This window comes from Podarcis pityusensis, assembly GCF_964106645.2.
Source record: "Podarcis pityusensis genome assembly, chromosome: 18".
Taxonomy (NCBI): domain Eukaryota; kingdom Metazoa; phylum Chordata; class Lepidosauria; order Squamata; family Lacertidae; genus Podarcis; species Podarcis pityusensis.
In genome coordinates this window covers 10,950,641-10,970,542 of record NC_138043.1, presented here as the reverse complement: position 1 = coordinate 10,970,542, position 19,902 = coordinate 10,950,641, and the positions used below count along the sequence as shown (strand labels likewise).

General features: G+C 48.9%; 2 protein-coding genes across 2 annotated transcripts in view; one reads left to right on the top strand and one right to left on the bottom strand.

Moving 5' to 3' along the window:
• Positions 1 to 4,202, top strand: part of NCAN (neurocan) — a 60,944-nt gene extending 56,742 nt beyond the window's left edge. Inside the window, exons 14-15 of the mRNA XM_080988738.1 lie at positions 1,389 to 1,571; positions 2,072 to 4,202. Of these exons, the coding sequence (XP_080844864.1) occupies positions 1,389 to 1,571; positions 2,072 to 2,211 (323 nt within the window). The 3' untranslated portion in view covers positions 2,212 to 4,202. The remainder of the gene's footprint in view (positions 1 to 1,388; positions 1,572 to 2,071) is intronic.
• A 613-nt stretch (positions 4,203 to 4,815) lies between these two features.
• HAPLN4 (hyaluronan and proteoglycan link protein 4) lies at positions 4,816 to 19,735 on the bottom strand. Its single transcript, XM_080989117.1, has 5 exons — positions 18,733 to 19,735; positions 15,298 to 15,409; positions 13,723 to 14,085; positions 9,447 to 9,749; positions 4,816 to 6,142 (listed from the first exon to the last, which is right to left on the bottom strand). Exons 2-5 carry the CDS (start codon positions 15,407 to 15,409, stop codon positions 5,793 to 5,795), a joined length of 1,128 nt encoding a protein of 375 aa, XP_080845243.1. The 5' UTR covers positions 18,733 to 19,735; the 3' UTR covers positions 4,816 to 5,792.
• Between the last annotated feature and the right edge of the window lie 167 nt (positions 19,736 to 19,902).

Here is a 19,902-nt window from a genome sequence, read left to right as displayed (position 1 = left end):
CCTGCATGGGGATCGAACCTGCAACCTTCACATTATCAGCACAGTGCTCTAACCAGCTGAGCAATCCCAGCTGTACAACCCATCACCTTTTCTGTCTTGGGACTATTTGCTGCTGTTGATTTTTTTTGAAATGCAGAGAATTAAAGCCGAGTTTCACATAATCAAGCCCTCTGGGATCTTAATTTGCCTTGCTTCCCGACCCACAGAAGCCATCAGCGGTGAAACATTTCCCTCTTCAAGCCCTCTCCCCAGACAACCTCAATTTCCTCTTTATTAATGTGTTCGGAAATGAAGCCGTTAGGAGGGTTGAAGCCCAGCCCCCCCCCCCCCCATTCCTTACCTGAGAAATTGCATTAACCACAAGCTGTTCACCCAAGAAATACAAGCTTCCGATTCTGTGGGGTGCTGGTGGCTGAGAGCTGGCAATTTCATTTCATTTGTATGTATCTTAGCGCGTTAATAGTCATTATAGGCTCTCCACAGATATGTTTGTGGCATTGGTAGGATAAATTTGCTATCTACTTATCTATGACTTTAAAATAAGTCATATATACCCACAATAAATATATATCAGTAACATATCCAATAAAGTAATACGCATTCAATAATCGGAAATTCACTCTCAACAGTTGCGGTAAATCATTATTAGTGCATCTGTTCCTGGCAAAATATCCAGCGCCAAGGTCTAATCCACAGGCCAGAGGGCTGTCCCCCCAACACACTGTGTCCCCAAAGGACCATCTCCACCCCTGCCATTCATCCTGGCCTTCTCAGTGGTGGCTCCCTCCCTGTGGAATGTCCTCCCATCAGATGTCAAGGAGATCTTTATCTCCTTGACATCTGACTTTTAGAAGACATCTGAAGGTTTTAAGGTTTACTTTGTTTTTATATTTTGCTGGAAACTGCCCAGAGTGGCTAAGACAACTCAGTCGGATGGGCAGCATATTATTTAGTAGTAGTAGTAGTAGTAGTAGTAGTAGTAGTAGTTAGGTTAGGCTGAGAGGCAGCAACTAGCCCCCAGGGTCACCTAGCGTGAGCCTCAAGACTCAGCAGGGATTTGAACCCTCATCCCTCCCTGTTCCTGGCTCAACACTTCAACCACTACACCACACTTCCTCTTAAAGGAGGTCTGGTGTCTTTTATCCCTGCTTATGGGTTCCTGGAGGCCTGTGATTGGACAGACAGACCTTTGGCCTCATCCTGCAGGACTCTTCTTACGTTCCTAACAAACCAATCACAGGAACATTTCCTCTCTCAATTTTGTTGTTTCTTCGGTTTGTAAGGCGCCTTGTGCCTAGTAATGTGGAAAGGCAGCATACAAATTAAAAGTGAAAGGAAGGGCATTTCTCACGGCCTCCTCCTCCGCCCTTTTGCACTCTCCCCTCCAGTTCTGTGTGGTCCTCCCCCCACGGTGGAGAACGCCTTCCCCATCGGCAAGAAGCGAGAGAAGTACAGCGTCCACGCCACGGTCCGCTACCAGTGCCAGGAAGGCTTCCTGCAGAGGCACGTGCCCACCATCAAATGCCACGTCAACGGGACGTGGGACAGGCCCAGAATCGTGTGCACAAAACGTGAGTCCCCAGGGAGGCGGCTCATAGAATTGTAGAGTTGGAAGGGACCCTGAGGGTCATCCAGTCCAACCCGCTGCAATGCAGGAACCAGGGTTGGTGTGAACCTCAGGGTTTGTGGCACAAAATGGCGCAAAACAAGCTCAAAACTTAGGCACCGGTTTGGAGGGGATCCCAAATTTCAGGGTTTGTAGTTAATAAAGCTCTTGGGCTTTGCCCAAGCTTGACTTGACCTGCTCAGAAGAGACTCTATTCATTACTTCTCTTCCTCCATAAAGCCCCAGCAGGACTGACGGGTGAGAGGCAGCTGTCTGGCCTCTGTTTCAGTCAGCAGCAGGAGAGAAAACATGTTGGCATCTTCCTTTACTTTGCAGGAAGGAGAGAAACTTAGATGGATCAGGCTCGGCCGGGGGAGGAGGGAAGGAAGGAAGGTTTTGCATTAGGAGTGCAACCTAGCAATGCTTTGCAACTAAATCTCTTTTCCCGCCCCCTTCGCCTTCCAGCCAGACGGTCCCACCGAATCCGCCGCCACCATCGCCGCCACCACAAGCACCACCAGCACAAATCCCGCAAGGACCGCAGGAAACACTCCAAGCAGCACCCAAAGCTGGACTGGACGGAGGAAGACGGGAACTACTTTTAATGACGGGCCTGGGAAAGAAAGCACAAGCTCCCAATTCCGCTTCCCTCCCCATCCCCCCCCTTGACCTTCCTCTCCCCCCCCACGGATGCAATGGGTTTGCGCATGTGTGTGTGAGCGAGAAAGAGATGGGAATCGTTGATGCCCCCCATGTCTTCCTTCCCCTGTGGATAAATCTCTTCTGTCAGCCTTCTCGTCACAGGGGTGGCTGTCGTGTGCAAGTTTACAATGCCAGAAGATGATTTGCACCTTTTCTAAGGATCTGCAGGGGTTGCAGAAAACAGGTTTTCTTGAGTTCAGGCTACCTGAAGACGCTCCGCTGTGCAAACCTTTATTCTGTTGAAGGCAGTCTGTCAGGATCTTTCCCTCTTTCTCCCTCTTCCTCTCTCATCCACAGGTCTTTTTTACATCCACTTCTCTCTCTTTTCCTGACATCTGCTTCTCTCAAGCTCACTTTCTCTTTCTGAAAGCCTCTCCTCCCTCTCCAGGTGGCTACTGAGGAGAAGGAGGAGGAGGAGGAGGAGGAGAGGCCCTTTATTATCCCAGCTAATCACCTGCAGGGAACTACCCCTTCCCTCCTTTCGCTACTTCCCTTCCCCCTCCGCAGCAGCAGGGGGGTCAGAACCATCAGCCTGCCTTACAGGGCCGTCAGGGTTGCAGAGGAGGTGCTGCAAACATGCCTGCCAAAGTGCTCTATCAAAGTTCATTTTGATAGCCTGCACAGGAAGAGGGGCTGGTCAGGATGGAGCCCAGATTTACCCAACACCCCCCCCCCCAGGTTTTGTTGTTTGTTTGTTTGTTTGTTTGTTTACAGAGTCTTTCCTGTTTTGACCTTTGGGTGTGACCCTCTTTTCCCCACCAGAAAATTATTTCCACAAATGTCACAATTGTGAGGTGTGTGTGTGTGTGTGTGTGTGTGTGTGTGTGTGTGTTTCGGGGGGGTGGGCAGGCAGGTAACCACATGGGAAGTGCTTTGTGCAACTCTTAACCCTGCCTGGGCTCCATTAGCACCGAACACCCTGGGGGCTTCTCTGCTCTTTGACATCGTAGCTCACGGCCCTCTGTCTCATTCCATGCGGCCCTCGCTCAATGCAGCCTGCAGAGATGGCATGGAGGGTGGGCAGGTGAGAGAGAGCATGATGCAACTGTGCTGTGTCACCCAGCCCACCCACTTGGGGGGCCATGAAACCGACCCACACACTCCAAGGTGCTGCTGTGCTCCACCTCCATACCCTCCAACATTTCTCCAATGGAACGAGGGACGTCCTATTCTATATAATAATTTTATTATTTCTACCCTGCCCATCTGACTGGGTTGCTCCCGCCACTCTGGGTGACTTCCAACAGATATAGAAACATAATAAAAATGAAACATGAACAAACTTCCCTATCCAGGGTTTTCTTCAGATGTCTTCTAAAGGTTGCATAGTTACTTATTTTATTGGCTTGGGAGTCGCATAACTCCAGACCCTCCAACATTTCTCCAGTGAAAATAGGGACGTCCCAAGGAAAAGCAGGACATTCTGTGATCAAATTCGGAAACCAGGACGGCTTCTGTAAATCTGGGAATGTCCCTGGAAAATAGGAGCACTTGGAGGGTTTGCAACTGTACAAGGAGTCCAATTTCCAGGGATGGCAGGAGGCGACCCAAGCAGCTCTCTTCCGCCACCTGTGAAGTGAGTGCCCATGTCTGCAACAGAAAACAGCCTTCCATGCAAAAATTTAGAAAGGGGGTGGGTGGTGAAATGTGTTTGTGTGAGTGTGCGCACGCACAAGAGTGCTGGGCGTGTGGCGGATGCATCCCTGATCTCTGCTGTTTCCTTGTTAACTGCAGTGTCCGGTATTCCTCTGTGTGTTTCCCCTTCTATGACCCCTCCGCCTGTGGCATTCTCTCCCCCACCCCCTGTGTGCAAAAAAAGGGGGGAGAAGTGTGGGGAGGAATCCCTTTGCGGTCTCTGTACTGCTGGACATTTTAATAAATTTTTTTAACAGTTCCTAAGACCACTGTCTGTCTTTCTTCCTTTCGCTCCGGGGTTGAAGCTTGCAGAAACCTTGCACACGGGTGGTGCACTACTCTGGGTTATGCGCCTCTATGGCACATTTGCAGCATGCAACTCTTTCTCCCCTTTAAATGAAGTTTTTGTAATCAGGTCTGAGTTTGTGGAGTTGACCAGGGTGGCGACCAGCTTGCCATTAAAAGAGGGCTGGGCAAATTCATGGAGAGTGAAGCTGATTAATGGCTTCTAGCCACAATGACTCCTTCCCTGCTTCAGCTTCCACCTCTTGTTCTGGACAGCAGAAGTTTAGGGCCAGAGTATTTCTTCTCCCAGATGGGAGACAAGGTTCCTCAACTGCCCCTCACTTCCCTCCATAGCACACGGAGAAACCACCTTCTTGACCGCTGGACCCCCTCTTGGTCTTGTCTGCTCCATCTGGCAGAGCCAATCTTTGCATGCAGGGGAAGCCCCTGAATCACTGGGGGTTTGAGACCCATCAGCTCCCCTCACCTGGTTCAGCTGGCCAGTCAAGGTTGTTTCCTGGGATTGTGGCCGCTGTCACACACTGGCAGCTTCTAGGAGTCGCAAGTGAGAGCCGAGAACACAGAACTGACACCACCCTGCACAATTTTATTAACAGGTATACAGTGTCGTCCATGTATACAATGCCTTACGCAGAGTAAACGTAAGCAAAAAGGACAATAAATTGTAGAACTGTAGAGTTAGAAAGGACCATCTATTATGGATGGAATAGTCATCTATTCCAACCCCCTATAACAGATAAATAGATAAAAAAACAAAATGACAGGAGCTGTGCTCCAAGGAGCCTACAGTCTCTCCCAACAAGCCACACATTGATGAACATGCGCTTCCAGTTTTCTAGACGACAACAGAAACTTGTAGGATTTGGTTGTCTGGGCAAAATGACCTCTGGAGGAGCACAGAGAGCGGAAATGGTAATGGGGGTGTGCCTCCCCCCCTTTCAGGTTGCAGGATGAAGAGAGAAAAGAAGCTCAGCGTGACTGCAATGCCCTTCAGTGCAACGCAATGCTGTCCAATTAACTGTGGTGCTCCCAAATACCATGCATAAAAGAAGAAATATTTGTCTTCATTTTGCAGTTTATAAGGGGGTGAGGAGCAGATCCCTCGCGACAGGCGGCTGCTGAATTCTCAGTGGCGACAAATCCCTGTGTGCCTCCTCCCTTTGCAAAAGGCAGGGGAGACCCCCACACACACTTCGTAAAAGCTATATCTGAAGCGTTAATATAATAGCAAATTGCAAACAGCCAGGGCTTCTTGGAAAAGAAGGCTCAAGCAGAGCGGGGGGCGGGCATTGTAAGTCATGGTTTGTGAGAAGCTGGGCACAACTTGGACTCCCAGGCTTTCTGGAAGTCCGCAAAGAATCAACTGAATTTATAACGGCCCTTCTCTTCTGGTTTTTCGGGACTCTTCGACCAGCAAATGCATGTTTCACAGCGGACTAGTTTCCTTCTCCAGAGGAAGGTCAAGGAAAAACCCTCCCAGTCCCTCAAGGCTGGAAGATGGAGGGAGATGCAAGGATTCGTATCCGTTCAAAGCCGACCTTGTTTACACCTGCAAAGGTTTCCACTTGCCTGCTCCCTCCTTGGCGGCCGCCTTGGACCCTCCACCGGTGGCGCTTCTGTAGCAATAGACGCCAAAGAGCTTGTATTTCTTGTTGGGGAAGCCCAGGTTGCGGACGCCAGGCTCGCGGCCCCCGCAGCGGGTTCTGGGGTTGACGATGGGGTAGCGGATGCTGCCGTCGCCCACCCAGCCAGCCTCACACTTGTCCAAGAGCTGGATCTTCCAGGCAGCGTAGAGCTGGCCGACTTTGGCCACGGCGCCCCCGTTCTTCTTGCACGCCTGGACGGCTTCTGGGAAGCTCAGCTTGCGGTAGGTCTTGAGGAAGTAGACTTTGCCTGGGAGGGAGAAGAGGGGGAGAGGCAATGTGGTGCAGTGGTTAAAGCAGCGATTCCCAACTTGAGTGGTGCTGGGATGCGAATAGATGCCAGCAGAGGATATATTGATTGGATATTATCCTTCCTGGCGTCTGTGAGTTCACAGAGTGGCATTCCTTTGCATCTTAGAATTACAGTGGTGCCTCGGGTTAAGAACTTAATTCGTTCTAGAGGTCCATTCTTAACCTGAAACTGTTCTTAACCTGAAGCACCACTTTAGCTAATGGGGCCTCCTACTGCCGCTGTGCTGCCGGAGCAAGATTTCTGTTCTCATCCTGAAGCAAAGTTCTTAACCCGAGGTACTATTTCTGGCTTAGCGGAGTCTGTAACCTGAAGCATCTGTAACCCGAGGTACCACTGTACTTAAGATTACTTAATCCAAATCTACTTAGATCTAGTTTAGTAGATCTAGTAATCTCCTAAATTTACTTAGATTACTTAAAATTAGCCTTTTAGATTAAGCAATTCAGGATCATAGAGTCATAGAATCATAGAGTTGCAAGGGACCTCCAAGCCCTTTAAATACCCTTCACGGCCTAGGACCCACATACCTACGGGACCTCCTCTCCCGGTATGCCCCACGGAGGACCTTAAGGTCCACAAATGACAACACCTTGGAGGTTCCAAGTCGCAAGGTGATTAGATTGGTCTCAACTAGGGCCAGGGCCTTTTCAGCACTGGCCCCGACTTGGTGGAACGCTCTGTCACAAGAGACTAGGGCCCTGCAGGACTTGACATCTTTCCGCAGGGCCTGCAAGACAGAGCTGTTCTGCCTGGCCTTTGGTTTGGACTCAGTCTGATCCTTATGTTTCCCTCCCCTTTACGGTTTTGATCTATGGGCTACTATTAAAATGAGGCTGCATTTTAAATTATATTTTAACCTGTATTTTAAATTGGTTTTTGTTTTGTTTTTTTGTAATTTTACTGGTGTTAGCTGCCCTGAGCCCGGCTCTGGCCAGGGAGGGCGGGGCATAAATAAATTATTATTATTATTATTAGTAGTAGTAGTAGTAGTAGTAGTAGTCCTCTAGTCCAATGCAGGAATCTCAGCTAAAGCATCCCTGACAGATGGCCATCCAACCTCTGCTTAAAAACCTCCAAGGAAGGAGAGTCCACCACCTCCTGAGGGAGAACATTTGTTAAAGGGGTGTAACATGGGGATTAAAGGTAAAGGGACCCCTGACCATTAGGTCCAGTCGTGACCGACTCTGGGGTTGCGGCGCTCATCTCACTTTACTGGCCGAGGGAGCCGGCCTTTGTCCGCAGACAGCTTCTGGGTCATGTGGCCAGCAGGACTAAGCCGCTTCTGTTGAACCAGAGCAGTGCACGGAAACGCCGTTTACCTTCCCGCTGGAGAGGTACCTATTTATCTACTTGCACTTTGACGTGCTTTCGAACTGCTAGGTTGGCAGGAGCTGGGACCGAGCAATGGGAGCTCACCCCATCGCAGGGATTCGAACCGCCAACCTTCTGATCAGCAAGTCCTAGGCTCTGTGGTTTAACCCACAGCGCCACCTGTGTCCCCAAACATGGGGATTAGCAGCTAATAAAATTTTGGGTTTTCCTTTGTTTGGAGCTTCCATCTTGTTTCACCTGGTGGCAGGTGGGAGTCCTGTTGCAACAGTCTTCTCTTTTGCTCTGGTATTCCTGGCTGGTGTCCTTGTTTTTTTGTCTTGTCCAAGGGAGCCCTCGGATTTCTCCCTTAACACATTCCACGGTCAAACAGCTCTTACGATCAGAAAGTTTTCCCCCTACATTTAGTCAGAATCCCCTTTCTTTTAACTTTAAAGCAGACTGGATTCTCCTGGTATTTCCCCTTTTTGTCTCCCTTAAAACAATAATCACACAAACTGTCTTTCAAAAGGTAAAAAAAAAAAAGAGCATTTACTCACCTGGAATACTTGTCAGAGAGAAATTTGCTTCAGGCAGGCTTAAAATGGTAATTCAGTGACAAAGACATACTTAAGCCTAGCTTAAAATGTAGTCTGGAGCTCAGATTTAGCAGGTGTTCTCACTTTCCTGACAGAGCAGAAAGAGCTCATTTCAGTGCTGCAAAGCAGCGGTTTGATTTCACCCCCGGAGGTGCACTCCATTGTGTCTCCAGACAGATGGATGCCAACAACGAGCGGGAGAAAAACCTTAGTGCCCACCAGTCATAGGGTTGGAAGGGACCCTGAGGGTCATCTGGCCCGACCCCCTGCAAGGCGGGAAACTTTTCCCCCCTGTGGGGCTCAAACCCACGACCTGAGATTAAGAGTCTCATGCTCTACAAGCTGAGCTATCGGGGTTTGCTTCCTAGAGCCCCTTTCCCCCCTTAAAAAAACAAAAGCCAAACACATGTGGGGGATATATCTTGACCATGGGTAGGCAACCTAAGGCCCGGGGGCCGGATCCAGCCCAATCGCCTTCTAAATCCAGCCCACGGACAGTCCAGGAATCAGCATGTTTTTACATGAGTAGAATGTGTCCTTTTATTTAAAATGCATCTCTGGGTTATTTGTGGGGCCTAGGAATTCGTTCACCCCCCTCAAAAAAAAATATAGTCCAGCCCCCCACAAGGTCGGAGGGACGGTGGACCAGCCCCCTGCTGAAAAAGTTTGCTGACCCCTGATCTTGACTCTTCCCATCTTCCCCACAAAAAAACCCCTCCATTTTTACGCTGCCAAATCCAATGAGAGGAGAATTAAACACCTGCCTTCAGCAAGATGGATGAGGCAGCAAAAGGCACTCCATTTCCGAGTTGATCCAGGGCTATTTATCCTGCCCCTGATTACACAAATGAAGCCCCCCTCCTGCCAACTCCCCCCCCCCCGCAGACCCTCCCAGCAAAGAGTAATTTACGCCTTTGGACAAACCCCTGCAGGCTCATCCATCATGCTGAGCTGAACTACTGTCTCCTTGCCTGGTCCTGGGGGACGCGGAAAAGGCCAGCAATCGGTTAAATGTTGCTCTGAGATTTTTTCGGAGGGTGCGAGGAGCGAGGAAGCCTAGAAGTTTATAAAATGATGCATGGCTCGAAGAAAGCAGACTGGGAAAATGTGTGTCCCCCCCCTCCTGACGCTAGGCAGGAAGCTTCCTTTGACAGTGGGACGAATGAACCCGGGGGGGGGGGGAGTTTTAAGCAGAGGTTGCTTGGGCACCTAAGCAGGGATCCTTTAGCTTCAAGTCCCGCATTGCAGGGGGTTGGGCTAGATGACCTTTGGGGGGCCCTCCGACTCTACCGTTTTCTGATTCTAGAACTTTGGGCAGCCAGGCGCCCCCTCACCATTCAGATTCGAAGTGAAGCAGAAGGCGTCATAGCGCTCGTCGTCCTTGTGGCGGTAGCCGTAATTGCGCACCCCGACGGGGGTCTCCTTCCGGCCGCACTCATCCCGCGGCTTGGAGATGGGGTACTGCACCGAGCCGTCCTGCAGCCAGCCAGCGTTGCACCAGTCCATGCCCTCCAGCCAGGCTTCGTGGAGCTGGTCGTAGGAAGCCAGGATCCCGTCCTGCTCCAGGCACGCCTGCTGGGCGTCGTGGAAGTTCAGGCTGTAGCGTCCCAGGCGGGGGTGGTAAGGGAAGATCACCCCTAAAGAGAAGCAGAGGAGGAGGAAAAACAGACATCGAGAGCAGATCAGGGCCTTCCAGGCATTCTTGGACTGCGGCCCCCATCATCACCCTGACTGCTTGTTGCAGGAATTTACAATATAGGTTGGGGGCGGGTTGCCCCTCCAGCAGATATCATGCACATGCAGCCCACTACCAAAACCAGCACCATCACTTTTGTGACTTTTGTGATTTGTCCCTACAAAACACTACATCACAGTTTCTGCCTATCTATTCAAAGGGCCTCAGCTGCACGATACCAAATGTAAGAATTCACTGACAAATGTCTCTATGTACTGGCTCACTGGGAAAACTTCAGAAATTCATATAGACATGTGAGCTCAGCTCCTCAGCAGCCCCTCTGCCTGAGTGATAATCCCTGGCATCCTGATACCTGAGTGCCAGACAGGTAGCCATTCCGGAAATAACAAACCCAGATGAAGACAAAAGGGTGGAATTAACTTGGCTGGGAAACAGGGAAATGTAAATCTCTCTTTTGTTTCGCTTGATAGGTGTTTGGTGGAGGGCAAGGAGAACCATGGGGCAGGGTCCCGGATGCTAAGATTCCTGCCACCAGACCTCCCCTTTCATGATGTAACCGTGGTGTAGTTTGGGGGGGGGTGTAACATGGGGATTAGCAGCTAATAAAAGTATGGGGGCTCTTTTGTTCGGGGCTTCCATCTTGTTCCATCTTGTGGCAGGTGGGAGTCCTGTCGCAACAGTCTTCAATCAAGACCAAGCCTACTGGCTGCTGTTTTGCTCTGGTATTCCTAGCTGGTGTCCTTGTTTTTTGTCCAAAGGAGCCCTCAGATTTCTCTGTTAACACTGCTGAAGAATGCTGGTTCCCCCTCCCTGATCAAAGGAGAGGCATTCTCAGGAGGGAATAGTAATTGGCTTGCTAGCAGTGCATGTGAAAAGGACCAAGGGGTCTTGGTGGACCACAAGCTGAACATGAGTCCACAGGGTGATGCAGCAGCAAAAAATGCGAATGCTATTCGAGGCTGCATCAACAGAAGTCTAGCGTCCAGGTCAAGGGAAATAATGTTCCCACTCTATTTTGCCTTGGTCAGACCACATCTTGAATACTGTGACCAATTCTGGGCACCACAATTTAAGAAGGATGTTGACAAGCTGGAATGCCTCTTCTGTGCGGGAGAATCTGCAGCCGAATCGCAAACACACAATTTCACACAATTTTTAGAGAGTTGCAAACAGACGCTTCTCCATTTTGAGCAGGACTATGGACTTCTGTGATGTGGGTGGCGTTGTGGGTTAAACCACTGAGCCTTGGGCTTGCCGATCAGAAGGTTGGCGGTTCAAATCCCCGCGACAGGGTGAGCTCCCGTTGTTCGGTCCCTGCTCCTGCCAACCTAGCAGTTTGAAAGCACGTCAAAGTGCAAGTAGATAAAGAGGTACCGCTCTGGCGGGAAGGTAAACGGCGTTTCCGTGCGCTGCTCTGGTTCGCCATAAGCGGCTTAGTCCTGCTGGCCACATGACCCGGAAGCTGTACACCGGCTCCCTCGGCCAATAAAGTGAGATGAGCGCCGCAACCCTAGAGTCAGCCATGACTGGACCTAATGGTCAGGGGTCCCTTTAACTTTTTATGGACTTCTGCAACATTTGAGGATCCTTTCCATATTTTCATCACTGCATCTGTTGAACCCTGTCAGGCTTTTTGATGTGAGTAAACCTATTTTTCTTGTTTACTGAGAGTGATTGCCTTGTTAAGAGTGTCAGGGACTGCTTGGATGTAGAGGGAGGGCAGAAGGATCCGCCTGGGGAGTGGTGGTGGGACAACGATGAGGGAGAAGACTGGGAGGGGGAGATGTCGGAAGCTGAAGGGGCAACAGGGCTTAGCGGGCTGGGAGAGTCTGTGGCAGAGAGCAGTCTAGACTCAGAGGCAGAAGCTGAAGCAGGAGAGGAGGGAGGCCAGGAGGCAGAGATGGTGAAGAGTCACAGGTGTCTCCCCCTCCCTGCTTGTCTCTCAGGACCAGGAGAGGCATGAAAAGTGCAGAGGAGAGGTTGGCTGCATTCAGGCACAAGCGCCAATTACTTGGGGGCTGGGGACCAGGAGAGGAGGGGCCATAGATGTCTGTGGGGAGGTGGGGATTGTCAGCAACAGATTTCCATGGAGGAAGATGAAAGGGAATGAGCAGCTCTGCTCATTATGCCTGACACTCTACCAAGTCTGTGGAAACCACATTTTTGCAAGATATTCAGTGATTAACTAATTGAGACCAGTTGCTCCAACCACTTTCGCCTCTGGCTCTGCCCGCTGCTATGGGATGTGGCCCCCAGAAGATCCTCAAGGAGAAAATGCGGCCCTCGGGTTAGAAGGGCACGCCAACCCCACAGGAATGCATGATGAAAGACAGCTAGTAGCCTCTGTTTGCAGCTCACACCCTCACGGAGAGCATGCAGGGTCCTGTCTGCCTCCCCTCAATTTCTTTCTCCTCTTCCCTCCGCCTCCCTTGCTGGAGAGTCTCTGGGGTGCTTTATTGCTGCTTTTATTGACTTTCATTGTCGCTGCAGGTTTCGGTGTCAGAAGCTAATAAAAACCAGGAAGAATGATAGCAGCTGGCAGATTCGTAAAACATCCCAACAAGAGAGAGAATTGGGTTGCTTTTGCTGCCGCGAGGTGGGGTGAATTATAGCATTGAGGGTATTGTAGTATTCCAGCTTTCCTTCTCTCTCTCTCTCTCTCTTGCTCTCATACACTTCCAACTTATTTGGCTATGAAGATCCTGAACAGGAAAGAGATCCTCCTTTTGGAGGGGCTCCCTCCACTCTTTCTGGCTTGAAGGAGGCAAAGGTAGATAGATGAGAATTTCAGAGATGTTCCAGCCTCCCCAGTATCCTGCCTCTGACAGTGGTCAGCCGGGGGCCTCTAGGAAATTGATAAGGAGGAGGGGTAAAGGCAACAGCTGCTCCCCTCACCCCGCCAGACCCTCCAAGGAGGTGGGCTGCCTGCGGACAAGGAGGACCCATTCTTATCTCCTGTAAGAGTACAAGATGAGTCAGCCTAGATAGCTCATTTGGTTAGAGGATGGTGTTGATAATGCCAAGGCATTGCAGGGGGTTGGACTAGATGATCCTCATGGTCCCCTCTGAATCTACAATTCTGTGGTTCTGAGTCTTGCTGGATCAGGCTATTACATCATAGAAGAGGCATTCCCTGGCCATGCTGATATAGGACAAAATGATGCCATCTTAGGAGAGGCATTCCCACATCACTTTCACACAAATATAAGATGGCTTACTAGCAGTACCTGTGGAAAGGATCTGGGGGATGCAGCAGCAAAAACAGCTAATGCTGTTCGACAGAAGTCTAGTGTCCAGATCAAGGGAAGTAAAAGTACCACTCTATTCTGCCCTGGTCAGACCACACCTGGAGTCCTGTGTCCAATTCTGGGCACCACAATTTAAGAAGGATGTTGACAAGCTGGAAGGTGGACAGAGGAGGGCGAACAAGATGATCAAGGGACTGGAAGGTAAGCCTGATGAGGAATGGTTGAAGGAGCTGGAGAAGAGGAGACTAAGAGGAGATATGATAGCCACCTTCCAATATATGAAGGATTGTCACATGAAAGAGGGAACGAGCTTCTTTTCTCCTGCTCTGGACTCGAACCAATGACTTCAAGTTACAAGAAAGGAGATTCCGACTCAACATCAGGAGGAACTTTCTGGTGTTAAGAGCTGTTTGGCAGTGGGACGGTTTCCCTTGGGAGGTTGTGGGCTCTCCTTCCCTGGAGGTTTTTAAGCAGAGGTTGGACTGTCATCTGTCAGGGATACTTTAGCTGAAATTCCTGAATTGCAGGGGGTTGGACTACATGACCCTCATGGTCCCTTCCAGCTCTACAATCTAGGATTCTATTATCTCCCACTAGTTTCCTCCTACAGGGGGTTGTGGAGACCTGGCCTGTGGGCCCCACCCCAACCCGCCCGTCTCCCCTCACCTTCCAAGTCCAGGTTCACCATCCCAGCATCGTCCTCCAGCTCATTGGTCACCTCGCATTCGTAGCGCCCGTAGTCCTGGAGGGTCACGTTCCTGATGATGAGGGAGGCGTCCCCAGAGCCGTCCTCCTGCAGCGCAGTGCGGCCCCTGTAGCTCCCAAAAGCCCTGCGTTCCACGCCCATCGCCACAAAGACGTCCTCAAAGGACATGGGCTCCACCAGCTTGGTCCACTTCAGGCGGATCTCATCCGGGTCATGGGCCGAGACATCGTAGTGGAAGCGGCAGGGCAGGATGATGGTGCCACCCCGGTGGGTGACCACTTTCCCCGGCGCCGTCTGCACCACGACGGCACCACTGTCATCCTCTACAAGCAGAAAAGAGAAGGGTTTTGTTGGGTGTTTTTTTTAAGCATCCCGGGTTTCAAACCCAGGACAGGTGGATGCAAGATGGAGCTGTGAGCTGTGTCATACTGAAACTGTGTTAATATGTGGGGATTTTAAACAGATTTGGGATCTCCCCCTCCCCTTTCTTAAGAAAAAGCAGTACTGAATAAATAAAAATGATAACGCACTTAATCATTTACAAATCAGCTGCTTGTTTTTAGAATTTCTGCCCCAGTTTTCTGCAGGTTAGTCAAACACATCTTGCAATGAAATAATACATGGTAGTGACAATAGATGTTTTAAAAACAGCAAGTCATAGAATCATAGAATTGTAGAGATGGAAGGGACCCCCAAGGGGAATTGCAGCTGAACGGAATGGGAATACAGTCGTACCTTGTTTCTCGAACCTAATCTTTTCCGGAAGTTCGTTCAAAAACCAAGGCACGGCTTCTGATTGGCTGCAGGAGTTTCCTGCCCTCAAGTGGAGGCCGCGTTGGACATTTGGCTTCGAAAAGTGGAACACTCGCTTCTGGGTTTTCGGCATTGGGGAGGCAAAACATATGAGTACCAAGGCGTTCGAGAACCAAGGTACGACTGTACTCCACAAGCCCCATGATTGGCAGGGTTAGAATCATAGGATCGTCAAGTTGGAAGGGACCCTGAGGATCATCTAGTCCAACCCCCTGCAATGCAGGACTATGCAGCTGTCCCAAAAGGGGATCGAACCTGCAACCTTGGCATTATCAGCACCACAATCTACCCAACTGAGCTATCCAAGGTTAGCTGATCCAGGTTAGGGATGGGCAAATATGTCAATTTATGGAGCCATGCCCCCTCTCCCCAGGCCACGCCCCCTCTCACAGACCACACCCCTCTCCCCCAGGCCACGCCCTGAAAAGCCCAGAGAGATCACTGTCCCCTTCAACTCTATTTCCTTTTCGAGGGAGAGTAGCGTAACCGCCTTCACTGCTTTACAAACAAGGAAGTGTGTGTGGAGCCTTTGTGGGCACCAGAAGAAGACCTCGAGGGCACCCCTGTGCCCCCAGGCACCCCTTTGGCAACTGCTGAACTGGGGTTAACTGTACAAGGCCAAAGTGCTTTGGAGCCTATTGCATGAATCTGCCGGGCAGCTCAGCGAATGCGATCCCAGGGGAGAGGGGGCTGAGCTTCCAAATCACGTATGTGCCACGCACCTGAGACATGCACGACTTTCTTCCGTCCTTTCTGAGGAGCCGCGAGTCGGAAGCAGAGCAGCAAGACGGCAAGGTGGAGGCAGGTGCCTGTCACAGCCCTCGCAGGGAGCATCTGGAGAGGAAGGAAGAGGCGGATGATGGGCAAGGGGCCTGGGCTTGTAGAACCAACTCTGGCGTCTGCAAACAAGTCGGCTGAGCTCTGGGCTGGAACACTGGCGGGCCTACATTTGTGGGGCCCCTGAAGCCTGAACTGTCATGGGGGCCCCTTGGCAATGAGGTTTGGGCAACCAGTGTCGTCTTCTTCAGTGGGGTTCAGGACAGATCAGCACAATTTTGTGAAAAACATTAACTACTACATCTCAGATTTTGATTAAAATTGCTGGACTGGATGATTTCAAAGTCACCGGTGTGCAAACAAAGTTCCTATGCTTTATAGTTTTCAAGTTAGGGATGAAAATTAGGGAAACGTTATATACATGCATCAAAGTCCCAAAAATCTTAAGCAATGTGGACTAAAGTTGCTTTTGGGGGGTCCCTCTGGGATTAGGAGCCCTGAAGCTTAAACTTCATTAGTTTCATAGCAGATCCACCCCTGGGCTGGCAGGAGACTGCCTGAGTTTTCGGAGGCAGCCTCAAGAGAATAAAAGAGTCTGCCAGGGGCCTATCTAGTCTGGCATCCTGCATTGCAGGGGGTTGGACTAGATGACCCTTGAGGTTCCTTCCAACTCTGGCAGCCCTTTCTTCAGAGGCACACAGCCTGCAACCTTTACTCTTTTACAGAGTCCCTCCTTGGCTGCAGGACGTCCAAGCTCCAGTCTGCAGCATCTCCCAGGGAGCCGCTGCCCGTTAGCATAGATTTATAACACAGAAAGATTGGAAATCTAAATATAATATAAGCAGTTTTACAGACATTTGTTCCTTTTCACTAGATGCTCTTGTTATTTTTATTAGATGTCCCCTTTCGTGGCTGTAAGTTTTTAAAATTGCTTTTAACGTTGCCGCAACCCACCCTGGGACCCTAGGGAGGAGGTTTTCTTAAAATTATTATCATTTTAATAAAGTAACATTTATTCAAAAGTGACAATACAGCTTTGTCCACAGCCATAATATCACAAAATGATCACTCCAATCCTCAATCCCACGTCGCTGTCATGTGGGCTTGCTGAATGCCCACTACTACATATATATATATATATATATATATATATATATATATATACTATATATATATATATATATCAGTTCCAACAATCATTTAACATAACTTATTATCTTATACAGTATTTTAGACTTCTGTCAACCACCTCTGAAGATTTTCCGTTCTTTATCACTTATTCTGCATTTCTTAATTTCTCTATTACTTTTACTTGTCCTTAACTAGTAATTCTTTTCAAAGTCTTCCTTGCAATATTTCACAAAGTCCTCCTTACAGAACTTCTTGCAGTCCTACTAGCGTAATCTGTTTGTCACAATTGCTTTTCAAATAGTTTAAATATTTACTCCAGTCCTCTAAGAATCTCTGGTCCCGCAGGTTTCGAATCCTTCCTGTTAATTTATCTAATTCTGCATAGTCCATTAATTTCATTTGCCATTCTTCTTTCGTCGGCAATTCTTCTTGCTTCCATTTTTGTGCCAATAACATTCTTGCTGCTGTTGCTGCATATAAAAACAAGTTATAATCCTGTCTGCTAATATCCTCCGGTTTGCTAGAGCACCACGCTCTAGCCAACTAAGCTATCCCCCCAGGTGGATGGGAATAAATTTAATAGAATCATAGAACTGGAAGGGACCATGAGGGTCATCCAGTCTGACCCCCTGCAATGCAGGAATCCTTTGCCTAACATGGGGCTCGAACCCACAAACCTGAGATTAAGAGTCTCTTGCTCTACCAACTGGGCTATCCTCTGCTCGGCAGAAAAGGTCCTGTGGTTTCTTGGCAATGTAAACACTTCAGTGACTCTTAATGTTGCCATTTGTTTTGGCAGCCAAAAAGATCAGAAAGAAGACAATATAGCCGTGAACTGTAAGGGGACACACAGATCTAAATAGAGACCATTCTTTGTGGCGCAACACCCCTTTTGCTTGTATTTATTTTTGATTGAGATTTGTCTGGCCAACGGCTAGGACAATAAAGTTATTTGGATTGGATTGGACTGAGCTATCCATCATGGGCAGTATAATGATAATAATAATAATAATAATAATAATAATAATAATAATAATAAACAATACTAAGCAAGACTGGCCTGATTAAGTATAAGCCACCTTCCAGAGTCACTGTTTAAAGTGAGAACAATGAGGACTGAGACCTTGACTTCATTTTTAAAAGGTGGAGCAAAGGTACTGTCCCCAGCATCTCCAGGTGAGACAGATATATATATATCTAAATATCTATCTATATCCATCTAAGGCTATAAAACAATTTCCTACATCCTTTGGAGTTAGATTGCAGGTAAGCAGCAGGGGGCCTCGGGGGGGGGGGGGGGAGTTTGCTTGTTAAAGACCCAGATTGCAGAGGATACTGAAGTCTCTGGCAGCCAGGCAAGACTTTGCTCAAGAGTCAAGAAATAATTCTGTCCTGCCTAACCCATATAAAGAAACATCCTTTCCTCACAAGGACACAAAGCAGAAGTGATTTACAAAATTCTCCTGACCTCCTGTTGTGGCCTAATAATAATAATAATAATAATAATAATAATAATTCCATCCCTTTAGAAGCGGGGTCAGGAAGGAAGATTCTGAACCCTGATCTCTGAGAAAAGGATAAATTATCAGTTTCTATGTTCCCTTCGAGATGTGGCAAAAACAGTCTTTTAAAAAGGCCATTTTCAGAACTAACCCCCCCCCCGCCCCCATTCAGCCAGGGATACAGTTTCCTTTCCACTACATCCGATAGAACACCTTGCAGAAATAAAGCAAACAAAAATCATTTTAAAAGTGGTACCCAACTCAGCCAGGAGAAAGGATGCCCTATCTATAAACATCTCTGAGCATCCCACACAGCCCTCCTAAAATGCTTAAAATTTGGCGAGAGAAGAGTCTTCTTTTAAACAAACAAACAAACAAACAAACAAACAAACAAGCAGTTTTCCAAATTAAGTGCCCCCTGCTTCTAGGATTTAAGTGGTCACTTTCTGCATGGGGGGGGGGGTTGATCTTTCTCCTCCACCGCCTCTATCTGACACCAACCCCTTTTTTGCAAAGACGTGGCTCATCTTCATCCTACAGAGCTCTGCATCCCTGCAAAAAAGTGGTACCCAAGTCAGCCAGTAAAATGATTCTCTCTCTCTCTGTGCATCCTGCAGCAAAACCCCAAATGAGCCAGCACTGCATTTCATCAAGGTGAAATGTGGGGCAGGTGGGGGGGGGGGACGGACCCGGGGATGATTTTAAAAATAAAAAGGACAACCCTGCAGGAAAAAAAACAGGACTCACTGTTTCTCCTTGAGAAGAGGGACGTCCCAGGGCAAAAAGAGAGAAATCTCAGAAGCTCAGCCGAAGTTGAGATGGAGATGATGCAGGAGAGGGGGGGGCGCTGAGAGAGAACGAGGATTCCCGCCCCACCCACCCCGAGTCCCTTGAGTCCCCCCCCCCACCTTTCAACCTTCTTCCTTGTCCTCTATTTCCCAACCCCAGTTCATCAGCATAATGCTGACGGTATTGCGGGCTCCTCGGTTTTGTCAAATCTTAGTCAGCAGACTTCTATGGGGGAGAAAAGGAGAGAGAGGAGGAGAGAGGGAAAGAAGGAGGGAGAGATGGAGGGAGAGAAGTTTTGCAGAAGGACAACTGCATTAGGGGGCAGCCTGCAATGAGGGCAGAAGAAAGGAGGGTTTGGGAGAAAAATGGGGTGGGGAGCGAGGAGAGAGGGGGAAAAATGTTTTAAAGGGGAACCTGCAAACCTATTGGGTGCTTTTCTCCAAAGCAGCCTCAAAGCTGGAGGACTCCAGCCAAGTACACAAGCTTAGACGCCACAGCACAGCACACCAGTGCCAATTTTGGGGATTTTCCCGGTGTGTTCTTTTTCTTCTGCTTCCTCTTTTTTTGGTATTTTTTTTAAAAAAAATTATAATGTAAAACAGAGGAAACAGTCATAACTAGGTGGGGGTTTTCTGAGTAGGAACTCAGGGAAACTGAGTTCCCTTACCTTTTTAAAAGACTGAGTAATTTCTTTTATTGGTCCAGGGGGCTGGAACACCCAATGCCTGAGACCAAAACCCACCTACCGTATTTTTTGCTCTATAAGACTCACTTTTCCCCTCCTAAATAGTAAGGGGAAATGTGTGTGCGTCTTATGGAGCGAATGCAGGCTGCGCAGCTATCCCAGAAGCCAGGGGTATATCTGTAATCAATAAAGTTGTGGTGGTTTCTAATCCACATCAGTTTGCTTGAGTTTATTAATCACATCTTACATTTAGCCACTGCTTGGTTGGCAAGGCACTGCCACGTTAAACAAACAAACAAACAAATATCAGGATGAGTCCCCCCTTCCCCCCCCGAAAAAGCACTGGTTATAACACCGGATTTCAAAGGCATCAAGTTAAAAGAATGCCACAGTGGTTTGGGGACACTGGAAACCTCAAGAATTTTTGGGGGGGCAGGGTGAGG

Coding starts and splice junctions, on each gene's coding strand:
- HAPLN4 (XM_080989117.1), bottom strand. CDS start 15,409: ATGCTCCCTGCGAGGGCTGTGACAGGCACCTGCCTCCACCTTGCCGTC. Junction 14,086..15,297: donor GAAAGTCGTGCATGTCTCAG/GTGCGTGGCACA, acceptor TTCTGCTTGTAG/AGGATGACAGTGGTGCCGTC. Junction 9,750..13,722: donor GGTGAACCTGGACTTGGAAG/GTGAGGGGAGAC, acceptor GCTTCTCTTTAG/GGGTGATCTTCCCTTACCAC.